Raw genomic sequence first — 13,354 nt, 5'->3', positions numbered from 1 at the left:
TGAATAGGATATCTATATTTTTAATTTTTTGTGGCAGTTTTGCTGATTTTAAGGTAAGATTCTATCTCTAAATCATATACAGAATGTATGCTTTTAGTACGCATATTTTTGTGTCAGAAGATAATCTACTCTCAGTAAAAGAATGGGCAGAAGGCATGACAGTTAATAAAAAGAAACAGAAAGGACCAGAAGACATGAAGGGGAAAAAATGACTATTGTTGATATACTTTTTAGAGTTAACTAAAGTTTTTCTTTTTTAGGAAGTTAAAGCCTTGTTCAAAAATGAAAACTGCCCCAAGGTGATAAGCTGTGAGTTTGCACACAATAGCAACTGGTATATCACTTTCCAGTCAGATACCGATGCACAACAGGTAAGAAGAAAACTTTTCTTCTGATTTGAAGTCCTGGTGGTAAAAGAAGTAGTAGTATGTTTTAATTGAGAAAATATGTGCTCACAGTAATATTTGTAAAGGCTATTAAGTACCTTGTTCACCTTTGTGGTTGTGCTTATTAATTGGTTTCCTTTTTGATCATTTTCCTAAAGCTTTTTCAATTTAAGAGCAGTTTGTTTCCTATCAAAAAGATTAACACACAATTTTAAAATTAACATGGGGATTGGGAACCATGTACTCAGTAGTTCCAGTGTGTACATACTAGGCCAGTAAATCTGCAACTTCCATTATGATTCTTGAAATTTTGACATTAATGACACTGCTCTTACTTGTCGCGTCCAACTTAAAGGGAAGTACTATTCCACTGAAACAAAAAACCAAAAATATATCTGATAACATTTTAAAACCACTCACTGATTGAGTTTTTTTTTATAAAATTTTTTTTTTCAACGTTTATTTATTTTTGGGACAGAGAGAGACAGAGCATGAACGGGGGAGGGGCAGAGAGAGAGGGAGACACAGAATCGGAAACAGGCTCCAGGCTCTGAGCCATCAGCCCAGAGCCTGACGCGGGGCTCGAACTCACGGACCGCGAGATCGTGACCTGGCTGAAGTCGGACGCTTAACCGACTGCGCCACCCAGGCGCCCCTGATTGATTGAGTTTTAAGTAAACACTACACCCAGCTTGAGGTTCCAGCTCATGTTAGATCAAGAGTTGCATGCACCACCAACTAAGCCAGCCAGACACCCCACTGACTTTTCTTTTTTTAAAATTCTTCATCTTATAAGGCTGTCTGAACCATTTTGAACGTTGTGCTTTTTTTTTTTGTAGTAATCCATAGTAGCCAATCTACAGTAAATGTGAATGTTAGCTGATGTGTTAATTATTGTTTTCATTCCTTATCACCTGGATAATGAAATTGACTTTAGAATTTTTTATTGTTTATTTTGAAGATAGTTGCTAGTACCATACTTTTGATAGAATAAAGATGGCTTTAAGAAAATGTTTGAATACTAATGAAAGTTCCTTTCTGCTTTGTTAACAGGCTTTTAAATACTTAAGAGAAGAAGTTAAAACATTTCAGGGCAAGCCAATCATGGTAAGAAACATTTTGTAAATAGAGGCTCGTGTAAAGCCAAAAAGTTTTTGTTGCTTGTCTGAGAATTTAAAAAACACAGATGGATGTTTTATTAAACCCGTAATGATTTTAAAGAAATTTCTGTCTCCTATGATGTGCTAGAAAATTAGTTGATAGGATAGCAATTCTTTCCAAAGATGTAACTTCAGACAGCATGAAGTTTTAGTTAGATGCTGATTGCTAACGTGGCAGATCATCTCAACTCTCAAAATGAGAAGCAGGAATGATTTTTTAGTAAAGATGGAAAACATTCTCAATACTGTCATCCCCATCTCAAAATTAACTGCAGCACCACATTAACATTTGTCCTTGGGATCTGTCATTGATGGCACTTGTCCACTGTCTAATCTTTTCTCTACAGGTCTAATCTTTTCTCAGATCCCATGAAATCTACCTTCAAAACTTCTTTCAATCATTACTGCCATTGTTTAGGCTTGAAACATTGTTTAGCCTTTTAAATGTTATGCCTTCAGCTTTCCCCCTAGTTTTCCATTCTCCAGTTGCTACTATAGCTACCATCTAAAACAGAATCCTAAGCATGCCCTTACTTTGAGATGGTACTCATTCTCTATGTAATATTCTTATTATTATTTGTGATTGCAGTACATTGTCTTTAACTCTTAGTGAGCTCTTAATGTGTATCAGTTTCTGTTCTAAGCACTTTATTTGTATAGAGTCATTTAATTCTTACAAGAACTTAATGAGGCAGGTACTCTTGTTTTCTCCATTTTATGGCAAGGAAAAGTGAGGTGTGAGAAGTTACCTACCCAGTTTCATGCACCTGGTAAGTGGAAGAACCAGGATGAGAGAGGCTTACATTTATTAAGAGATTATATGTCAGGCACTGTTCTAAGGACTTATTTAAATCTCATTATTGGTGTGTGGTAGCTAGTATTACTACTTTCCATATTAGAGATAAAGATGTCTGCTATTTGTCATTCTGTTTCCTCTGCTTCTCCCTGTTATCTTCCTTTCCTACTTGAGGCTATAGAGATACTCTTCTAGGTCTTCTAATAGCTTTAAAGTTTTATATGTTAGATTTAGGTCTAATACATCTGGAATTAGTTTGATGTACAGGATACAATAGGAATTTAATTTTTTTCCATGTATGGAAAGGCAGTTGTCTCAACATATATTTGTTCAGTGGTCTTTTCCTTCCACAACTTGTGTGTAATGTTGAATCTATCAGCTCTGCTTTACATTGTCTATTCTATTAGTCTTTTCTTTATTGAACCAACATCACTGTTTTAATTACTATAGTTTTAGAATATCCTTATGCCCTTATGCAAAGCCTCCCTTATTCATTATTTTTTTTTTTTTTAAGATTGTCTTGGTTACTCTTAAAGCCTTAGTTTTCCATATGAATTTTAGAGTGTTTGACTAATACTAATAACCAACCAAAGAAAAACTATATTGGAATTAATGGGATTGTGTTTCATTTACTGGGAACAGTTGGCAGTTTTACCCTGGAGTATTCAATATTGTGGTAACATTATTATGATACATTTTTCTGTTAACTCAGGTCTATTGTATTTTGTAATTACTTCCTTAAAGTAATTTTTGTTGCTTTCCCTCTCTCCATGGTATCTTAGTGACTTTTTTTAAAATGTCACTGCCTGGAGCGCTTGAGTGGCTTAGTCAGTTAAACATCCAGCTTTTGATTTCAGCTCAGGTCATGATCTAAAGGTTGGTGGGTTTGAGCTCTGCATTGACAGCACGGAGCCTGCTTCGGATTCTGTCTCTTCCTCTCTCTCTCTGCCCCTTCCCTGCTCAGCCTTGCATGCTCACTCGCTCACTCTCTCTCAAAGTAAACTTAAAAAAAATTTTTTTTAAATGTTACTGTCTGCAGGAACCTTGCTGAATTCCTTTATCATATCTAATGGAGATTATGTGTCTGAGAGAGGATATCATCTACAAATAATCACTATTTTGATTATTCCTTATACCTCTCATTTCTTTCTTTTTTATTTATTTATTTATTTATTTATTTATTTATTTATTTATTTAACATTTATTTATTGTTGAGTGACAGCACGAGCAGGGCAGGGGCAGAGAGAGAGGGAGACAAACAATCCGAAGTAGGCTCTAGGCTCTGAGCTGTCCGCACAGAGCCCAACATGGGGTTCAAACTCCTGAACCGTGAGATCATGACCTGAGCATCAGTTGGATGCCTAACTGACTGAGCCACCCAGGCGCCCCTATACCTCCCGTTTCTTACAGCTGATTACATTTTCTGAGATCTTAGATAAAGTGTTAAAATTATATATAAGTAGTAATATTTATCTGCTGTTTGGGGTTTTGTCTATAGTTCCTTTAATTAGTCATCACATAGCATATAGCCTAGTTCTTGCTAGGAGATTCACAATTTTTGTAGCATTCATTAAAACCAAATGACCTGGCACCCAGGAAGACAGGTGCAGGAGCCAGAAATCCTATATTCCAACCCTTGATGCTGCTTTCAGCCACATACTCTTTGATCTTAGGCATGTCAAGTTACCTCTAAGGTCCTGGTTTGTTTCTTTGAAGTGTACATGGTTTTCATTTTGGAAATCCTGTGATTCATAAGCAGTGATCTTGGAGGACAAAGGGATTAAGGGAAGAATGTTTGTCCACCTTTGAGGCAGTGTTTCATCCTGTTTTAATTGACTTTAAGACAGAATATTAAGTTTTATCTGGGTTTCATAAAGATGATATATATATTATAGAATGTCATAGGGAATATATGTTTATGTGTTCCTTTTATATATGTTTTTCAGAATTTAAAGAGTAAAAATACTTGCATAAGAAAGTCAAACAATATTAAATAATTAATGATTGATTAATTAATTCAAATTCTCTTTACCAGATTCTTCTAGTTGTTTCCCCCAGAGGTGATAAGAGTTTTTTTCTGTGTCCATCTAGGAATTTTCTTTCTTTTTTTTTTTTAAATGTTTATTTTAGAGAGAGAGAGACAGAGCGCAAGCAGGGGAGGGACAGAGAGAGAGGGAGACACAGAATCTGAAGCAGGCTCCAGGTTCTGAGCTGTCAGCACAGAGCCTGACGTGGGGCTCAAACCCACAAACCATGAGATCATGACATGAGCTGAAGTCTGCCACTTAACCTACTGAGCCACCCAGGCGCCCTCTTTCTTTCTTTACGTGAATAAGAATGTACAGTAGACACTCAGCTGCTCTTTTCACTTAATAGATCTTTAAGATCTATTCCTTAGAATGGTTTCTATCGAATTCTTTTTTTCTTCCTGTGAATGGACCATAGGTTTCCTGTGTTTTTGTTTTTTAATTCTTTTTTGAGAACTAGATATTCTGAGTATTCTACAATATTAACACTGAAATGTGATCCTCCCATTCCTGGTATTACTGAAGTATTCTAATAGATATTGCCAAGGGAATCTGCTGCTGCAAAGAGGAATGAAACTAAGGCAGGCATCAGCACTGAATCCTCAGGGATCTACCGAACCACAATAACACCCTGTATTTTTGGAGGACAGAGTCTACTACCTGCCTTGCACCAGCCAGCCACTCCAGGAACATAAGCCATTGAGGAATGGGATTAGTAGCTACTATTTGCATGCTGCTCACTTAGGAAAGATCAGTAGCCTCTCCCTTAACAACCACATTGTTGCATGTATTGATAGTTCATTCTTTTTTTATTGCCAAGTAGTAGGAATGTACTGCAATTTGATTATCTAGTCACTTTTTCAATCTTCTCTTTATTTAAATTTTTTTTTTCAACGTTTATTTATTTTTGGGACAGAGAGAGACAGAGCATGAACGGGGGAGGGGCAGAGAGAGAGGGAGACACACAGAATCAGAAACAGGCTCCAGGCTCTGAGCCATCAGCCCAGAGCCCGACGCGGGGCTCGGACCGCGAGATCGTGACCTGGCTGAAGTCGGACGCTCAACCGACTGTGGCACCCAGGCGCCCCAATCTTCTCTTTATTTAAAAAAAAATTGATTGTTGATCTTAGTATTGAATGAGAAGAAGGAGTCCTTTATATATTTTGAATATAAGTTCTTTGTCAGTTATGTATGTGTGTGTTGCAAATCTATTTCCCCTAGCTTGTGACTTGCCTTCTTGTTTTCTTAATAGCGTATATTTGAAGAGCAGAAGTTTTGGAATTTGTTGTTGTTGTCATTTTAATTGAAATGTACTTGTACAATATTATATTAGTTTCAGGTGTCTGAACGTAGTGATTCAACACTTCTATACATATGAAGTGATCACCATGAGAAATTTAGCTAATATCTGTCCCCATACGAAGTTGTTACAATATTATTAACTATATACTTACTACATTCCCATGACCTATTTATTTATTTTGTAACTAGAAATTTGTACCTTTTAATTGTTTTCCCCTATTTCATCCATCCCTCTATTCTGTTACCCCTGGGCAACCACCAGACTTTTCTCTGTATATGTGTTTGTTTCTGTTTTGTTTTGTTTTTTAGATAGCTGCATATAAGTGAAATCACCCAGTATTTGTCTCTCCCTGTCTGACTTATTTCACTTAGCATAATGTCAATGTTATGGCAGATAGCAAGATTTTGTTCTTTTTTATAGCTGAATAATATTCCTGTGTGCCTGTATACCACATCGTCTTTATCCATTCATCTATCAGTGGACACTTAAGTTGCTTTCATATATTGGCTATTGTAAATAGGGCTACAGTGGACATAGGGGCGCAAATGTCTTTTCAAGTTAACGTTTTTGTTTTCTTTGGATAACTACCCAGAAATCAGTGCACAGAGGGTGCCCTTTTTTCTGTATCCTCACCAACATTTATAATTTCTTGTTTTGTTTTAATAGAGCCTTGTAACAGGAGTAAGGAGGTACCTCTTTGTGATTTTGATTTGCATTTCCCTGATAGTGATGTTGAGCATCCTTTCATGTGGCTTTTGGCCATATATATGTGTTCTCTAGAAAAATGTCTTTTCAGGTTCTCTGCCCATTTTTAATTGGATTATTTGGGGTTTTTCAATACTGAGTTGTGTATTTTGGATATATAGTTGGATAATATTTTGGATATTAAGCCCTTATTTTATTATTTGCAGATATCTTCTCCTATTCAGTATATTGTCTTTTCATTTGGTTGACAATTTCCTTTGCTGTGCAAAAACTTTCTAGTTTGATACAGTCCCATTTGTTTATTTTTTGCTTTTGTTTTCCCTTGCCTGAGGAGACACATCTATAAGAGTATTGCTAATTCTGGTGTCAGAGAGCTTACTGCTTATGCTTTTCTCCTAGGAGTTTTATGGTTTCTGGTCTTAAACCATTTTTGGTTTATTTTTGTAAATGATGTAAAAAGTGGACCAGTTTCATGCTTTTGCATGTAGTTGTTAGTTTTCCCAACACCATTTATTGAAGAGACCAACTTTTCCCCATTGTATATTCTTGCCTCCTTTGTCAGAAATTGACCAAAGAGCAGAAGTTCAAAAAAAATTTTTTAGAAGCCTTTAATTTTAATAAGGTCTTTTTTTATCTCACTTTTCTTTTCTTTTTTTTTTTTTTTTTTGGTCTGAAATCAGTGTCTTTTGGGTCATGAATATTTTCTTTTATGATTTTAGAAGTACTATGCTTTCATTACTCACATTTAGGTTTTATGATCTACTTCAAGTTTCTTTTGTGTGTTGCAAAGTAAGAGTCAGGGTTCTTTTTTAAATGTGTGTTTATTGGTTCTAGCATTATAAGATCATGGGATACATGGGTGGCTCAGTCGGTTAGGCATTTGACTCTTGATCACAGCTCAGGTCTTGATCTCAGGGTTGTGAGTTGAAGCCCCACATTGGGCTCCATGCTGCGCATGAAGCCTACTTAAATAAATATACACACGCACACACGCACACACACATATATATATATGTATATAATCTCAGCCGAGTGTGTGTGTGTGTGTGTATATATACACACACATATATATGTTTCTGCTGAGATTTCCCTTTTCTTCAATTCTTTAAGAACACAGTTTCCTTTTAACCCATACATATTCCTAATGGCTGGGTTAAAATCTTAGTCTACTGTTTCCTAGGTTATCTTGGAGTCTGTTTCTTTGGGCTGCCATTTTCTTTTTTCTTTTCTTTTCTTTTCTTCTTTCTTGCTTTCTTTCATGTTTATTTATCTATTTTGAGAGAGAGAGAAAGAGCTCAAGCAGGAGAGGGGCAGAGAGAATCCCAAGCAGGCTCTGCATTGTCAACACAGAGCCCAATGCAGGGTTTGAACTCACAAACTATGAGATCATGACCTGAGCCAAAATCAAGAGTCAGATGCCTAACTGACTAAGCCACCCAGGTTGCCCCTGGGCTACCATTTTAATAATGGACCACATTAAAAAAATGTTATTCACTTGGTTTTAGTTTCTTATCAGATATTTTAAGATTTAAGTAAACTACAGTGTATGATATTACTTTAGTAAAAGCAGTAGCTATACATTTTTTTAGGGCATACTGAAATCAATTTGATATTTTACAGATTTTTCAAGATTGGCCATTATTGATTTCTTATTGTTTGGTTGCAATTTGGGGAGAGGGGATTTCCTGGCCTGTATCTATAAGGATCATAAAACATACCTTTCATTCATTTATTAAAATTGTAGTTTTGCTTAAATATGCATTATTTCACTTGATAAATTTCCAACAAGTTGGTGAGGCTTATGATTCCTAATCTAATTCTCTTACATCTGTTTTAGCTCTATTGCAAAAGTCAGCAAACTTTTTCTTTAAAGGACCAGATAGTAGACAGTGTAGGTTTTGCCAGTCATGAAGTCTGCTGTAACTATTCAACTCTGCCATTGAGGCACAAAACACAGGCAATATGTAAACAAGTGGTCTGATTTATTTTACTAAGTTTTAGAGCATTTGTTTCTCCCCCCACCTTTTTTTTTAATTTAGTACAGGAAATTGCAAACATATAAAAGTGGAGAAAACAGTAAAATCAATCACTGAGATCCCATTAGCCAGTTGTAACAATTTGTAGAGCATTGCCATTCTTGCTTCATCCATTCCCACCTATTTTTCCATGCCCCCAATTATTTTGAAGCAAATTTGAAACTTAATTTTATCTGTAAATAAACTAGTATTAGTAGCTCTGAAAGGTAGGGATTTTTTTAAAATTATACTTACAATATCATTACACTTTTAAAAAAATGAACATTAGCTTCTTGAACATCAGTTGCTGTTCATATTTTCCTCTCATTTTTTTTCTCTTTTTAAATCTATAGTTTCATCCTCTACTTACTTTTCTTTTGGAAGTGTGTTGTTGAAATAACCATGTTAATTGGTTTTACAGAGTTCCTCATACATTTTGCTAGTTATATTTTATTGTGTTAAAATACACATACATAAGGGGCGCCTGGGTGGCGCAGTTGGTTAAGCGTCCGACTTCAGCCAGGTCACGATCTTGCGGTCCGTGAGTTCGAGCCCCGCGTCAGGCTCTGGGCTGATGGCTCAGAGCCTGGAGCCTGTTTCCGATTCTGTGTTTCCCTCTCTCTCTGCCCCTCCCCCGTTCATGCTCTGTCTCTCTCTGTCCCAAAAATAAACGTTGAAAAAAATAAACTAACAATCCTTTAAAAATAAATAAATAAATAAAATAAAATACACATACATAAAATTTACCATCTTTATACAGTGCAGTTGTATTAAACACATTCACCACCATCCTTTCTCATAATTCTTTTCATCTTGTAAAACTCACATTCTGTACCTATTAAATAATAACAACTCCCCATTCTCCCCTCCATCCAGCTCCTGAAAACCACTATTATACCTTAAACGTATGATTTTTGACTACTCTAATTTATATAAATTAAATCATATAGTATTTGTTTCTTTTTGACTGGTTTATTTCACTCAGCAAAATGTTTTCAAGGTTTATCCATGTAGCATATTGCAAAATTTCCTTCCTTTTTTTTTTTTTTTTTTAATTTTTTTTTTCAATGTTTATTTATTTTTGGGACAGAGAGAGACAGAGCGTGAACGGGGGAGGGGCAGAGAGGGAGACACAGAATTGGAAACAGGCTCCAGGCTCTGAGCCATCAGCCCAGAGCCCGACGCGGGGCTCGAACCCACGGACCGCGAGATCGTGACCTGGCTGAAGTCGGACGCTCAACCGAATGCGCCACCCAGGCGCCCCAAATTTCCTTCCTTTTTAAAGCTGAATAACATTCTGCTGAATGTATATACCACATTTTACTTATACCGTAATCTGTTGATGGACACGTGGATTGCTTTTGCATTTTAGCTATTGTGAATAATGCTGCTATGAACAGGGGTATACAGGTATCTCTTTGAGACCCTGCTTTCAGTTATTTTGGGTAATACCCACAAGTAGAATTGCCGAGTCATATAGTGATTGTTTTTAATTCTTCGAGGTATCTCCATACTGGTTTCCACAGCAGCTATACCATTTTACATTCCTACCAACAGTGCACAAAAGTTCAAATTTCACCACAGCCTCTCCAACACTTGTTCTTTTCTGTTTGTTTGTTTGTTTTGTTTTTTTTTTTTTAAAATAGTAACCATCTTAATGTGAGGTGGTATTTCATTGTAGTTTTGATTTACATTTCCCTAATGATTAGTGGTAGTGAACATCCTTTCATGTGTTTATAGACCATTTGTATATTGTCTTTGGATAAGTGTCTGTTGAATTCCTCTGCCCCTTTTTGAATTGGCTAGTTAGATTTTTTAATGTAGTTAAACATGATTCTCTGTCCCTGTACTTCATGCAAATTGATAGCCAGATTTAGAGGCTTGACCACAATTTGGCTTGACTTGGGAGCAGCAGAGAGAGAATAAAAAGCCTGTATGTTTTTGTGTCTGTCTCTTATGCTGGATGCCACTGATCATGGACTAAATCTATAAATTAAAGCTGCAAAGAGGTGCTATTTTTAGGCTTTCTTTTTTCTTTTTTCCATTTGTTAGTTGAAGCACTTCTATAAAGAGAAGCTTTCCATTATCTTCATTATCGTGAGGTGTACAACTCATATATGGAACACATGAGAAATGCTTGGTTCTAGCTTTTCTTAGCCAGTTTTAGAAAATAATGAACCTTCAAAACTGACCATTTGGGTGTTTTTTGTTGTTGAGTATTTAAACATACTTGATGTGTTTGTTGTCCTTATCGATGAATTGTGGCCTCTTTGAGTTAACTTATCAGTCCTTTTGTCATGGTCCTAGTAATTTTCAGTGGTTTGCTTGCGTCTTCTTGTATATTTGATGTCAAAGGCCTGGGGTCAGGTCAAGTCTCCAGAGTCCCCACTTTATTTTTATGGGGAGGTGATAATTTTTAGCCTACTGGCTAGGCACAAGGAGTTCTTGTGGTTACTGGTATGGTCATTGTTTAAAAGCTTTTTCGTTGGACAGAAATATGAAATATGGATTGTTACCTTTTTTTTTAACAAAAATGTGAGTTTATACTGATGCTTTTGATTTAAATTCAGGATATATGGTTTTTTACTTCTTTAGTCTTACCAAGTTTGTGTCTCCTTTCTCCCATGTGAAAATCTCAGATCTCTTTGACTCCAGTATAATTACTGATTTTTTTGTATCCCATAGTCACACACAAAAGTATCAGAATAGCAATACCAAAAGCAATATAAATCTAACAATATATTAAGAATTTTTTTTGCTATACTTTGCCTTGTAGTTTATTCCTGAGGCTAACAGTTGGTTTTGTTACGGCTGAAAGTCACTTAGGATTTCTATGTGTTGTATTACTAATTGAATGCACATTAAAGTTAATTTTGCTGGATACTACTGAATATTATTTATTTATTTTTATAATTGGTTTATTTTCAATGTGTGCATGGTTTAAAAGTAAAATATCTAAAACATGGTATATTAAATACATATTCACACATATATATGTATGTATGCAAGTATATCTTTATATTCCTATGTGACTTAGCTAAACAGTAGCTTACTATACATACACCTTTATCCTCCTTGCTTTACCTTTTTTTTTTTTTTTTTTTTAACGTTTATTTACTTTTGAGACAGGGAGACACAGAGCATGAACAGGGGAGGGTCAGAGAGAGGGAGACATAGAATATGAAGCAGGCTCCAGGCTCTAAGCTATCAGCACAGAGCCCGACGCGGGGCTAGAACTCACGGACCACAAGATCATGACCTGAGCCGAAGTCAGCCGCCTAACCTACTGAGCCACCCAGGCGCCCCTACCTTTTTTTTTTTTTTTTTTTAAACAATAGTATATTCTTGAATTCACTCCATAGTAGTATTTAGAGCAATTCATTAGTTCTTTTTATTTCTGTTTGATACTCAGTTGTGTGGATGTACTCTGGTGTATTCAGCCATCGATGGACTGATTGTTCTGTTGTTTTGTGTGTGTGTGTGTATTGAAGATAGTTCTTTTTCTCCATCCCTATTATAGTTAGTGTTTTTGAACAGCCATGTATATCCTTTTTTAAACTTCTTTTTGTTCAGTGTATATTTGGAAAAGATTCCTAGAAGTGGGATGGGTAAGAATATGGAAAATGCATATATGACTTCAGAAGATAACTGCTAAATTTTCCTTTATAAGTGTTGTGCTATTTTACGTGTCCATCCTCAGTGTATCAGAGTGCCTATTTTGCCACAATCTTGTCAACAGTATGTTGTCAAATTTTTGAATTTTTGCCAATCCTATAGGTGAGAAATGTTAATTCCATTTTAATTGCATTTCTCTTACAAGTAAGGTTTAGCATCTTTTCATATGTTTAAGAGCCATTTGCCTTCCTTTTTTCTGTAAACTCTGTTCATTTCTCTAACATTTTTTATCTTTTTAGAATTTGTATGTTAGAAATATATTAGCCCCTTTATCTGTGATAATTTGCAGTTAGTTTTACTCTTTTGATATTTTGACTTTTGTAGCTTTAAACCTTGTTCATTGTTATATTTGCCATGCAAAAGTTTTTAAAGTAATTTAAAGCTATCATTTCCTTTTGCTCTGCTGACTCTACAGTAGTCAGAAATAACATAGTTGTGTAAAATACGTTTAAAAAGTAAATTAAATATATTTGTGAGAATATACACTTTATTATAATATGTTCCTCTTCTAGGCAAGGATAAAAGCCATCAATACATTTTTTGCAAAGAATGGTTATCGATTAATGGATTCTAGTATGTATAGTCAGCCCATTCAAACTCAAGCACAGTATGCCTCACCAGTTTTTATGCAGCCTGTATATAATCCTCACCAACAGTACTCGGTCTACAGTATTGTGCCTCAGTCTTGGTCGCCAAATCCTGCACCTTACTTTGAAACGCCACTGGTAAGTGAAATCCTTACAGAATCATAAAATTTTTCACTTAAGCTGAAATTTGAAGAAATCAGCTAGAGTAGTTTATTTTTTGTTTTGTGTTGATATTGGTTATTTTCTGACTTTTAAGTAGTGATAATGATATCTAATCCCCTATACCAAATACACGCACGTAACTAAGGGTTAAGCTATTTGTTCCTATTTGCTGAGTGAATTAAAATAAGAGACTGGGTCAATCCTGAGTAATTTAAAATGCTTTTAGTTTTGGTAAACTTTTTCAGAGAAAAATGTACTTTATTAAGTAATAGCCTAATGATCCTTTTTCTGTAAATCAGGTAATATTGGAGTATTGCAAAAAGCAAATAGGTAAAATGCTTACAAATGTTTTTGCCTTATAAAAGAAATTGAAGGGGTGCCTGCCTAGCTTGTTCCGTAGAGCATGCAACTCTTGATTTCAAGGTCGTGACTTCAAGCCGCACTCTGGGTGCAGAGATTACTTAAAAATGAAAAATCTTAAAAAAAAAAAAAAAAAAAGGCGGGGTTCATTGGATGGCACAGCCTGCTTGGGATTCAT

The 13,354-nt window shown here is 35.5% G+C and overlaps 1 protein-coding gene across 9 annotated transcripts in view; it reads left to right on the top strand.

Annotated features, from left to right (window-relative positions):
* Nucleotides 1-13,354, top strand: part of LARP4 (La ribonucleoprotein 4) — a 64,388-nt gene that overhangs the window by 33,247 nt on the left and 17,787 nt on the right. For all 9 annotated transcript variants that reach the window (XM_040488155.1, XM_040488154.1, XM_040488153.1 and 6 more), the window contains 3 exons: nucleotides 261-371; nucleotides 1,440-1,493; nucleotides 12,580-12,792. In XM_040488155.1, coding sequence (XP_040344089.1) covers nucleotides 261-371; nucleotides 1,440-1,493; nucleotides 12,580-12,792 — 378 coding nt within the window. The remainder of the gene's footprint in view (nucleotides 1-260; nucleotides 372-1,439; nucleotides 1,494-12,579; nucleotides 12,793-13,354) is intronic.

Source organism: Herpailurus yagouaroundi, unplaced genomic scaffold (assembly GCF_014898765.1).
Source record: "Herpailurus yagouaroundi ecotype Mexico unplaced genomic scaffold, PumYag 166, whole genome shotgun sequence".
Taxonomy (NCBI): domain Eukaryota; kingdom Metazoa; phylum Chordata; class Mammalia; order Carnivora; family Felidae; genus Herpailurus; species Herpailurus yagouaroundi.
Note: the sequence above shows the minus strand (reverse complement) of the source record. Positions and strands in the feature narration are given on the sequence as shown.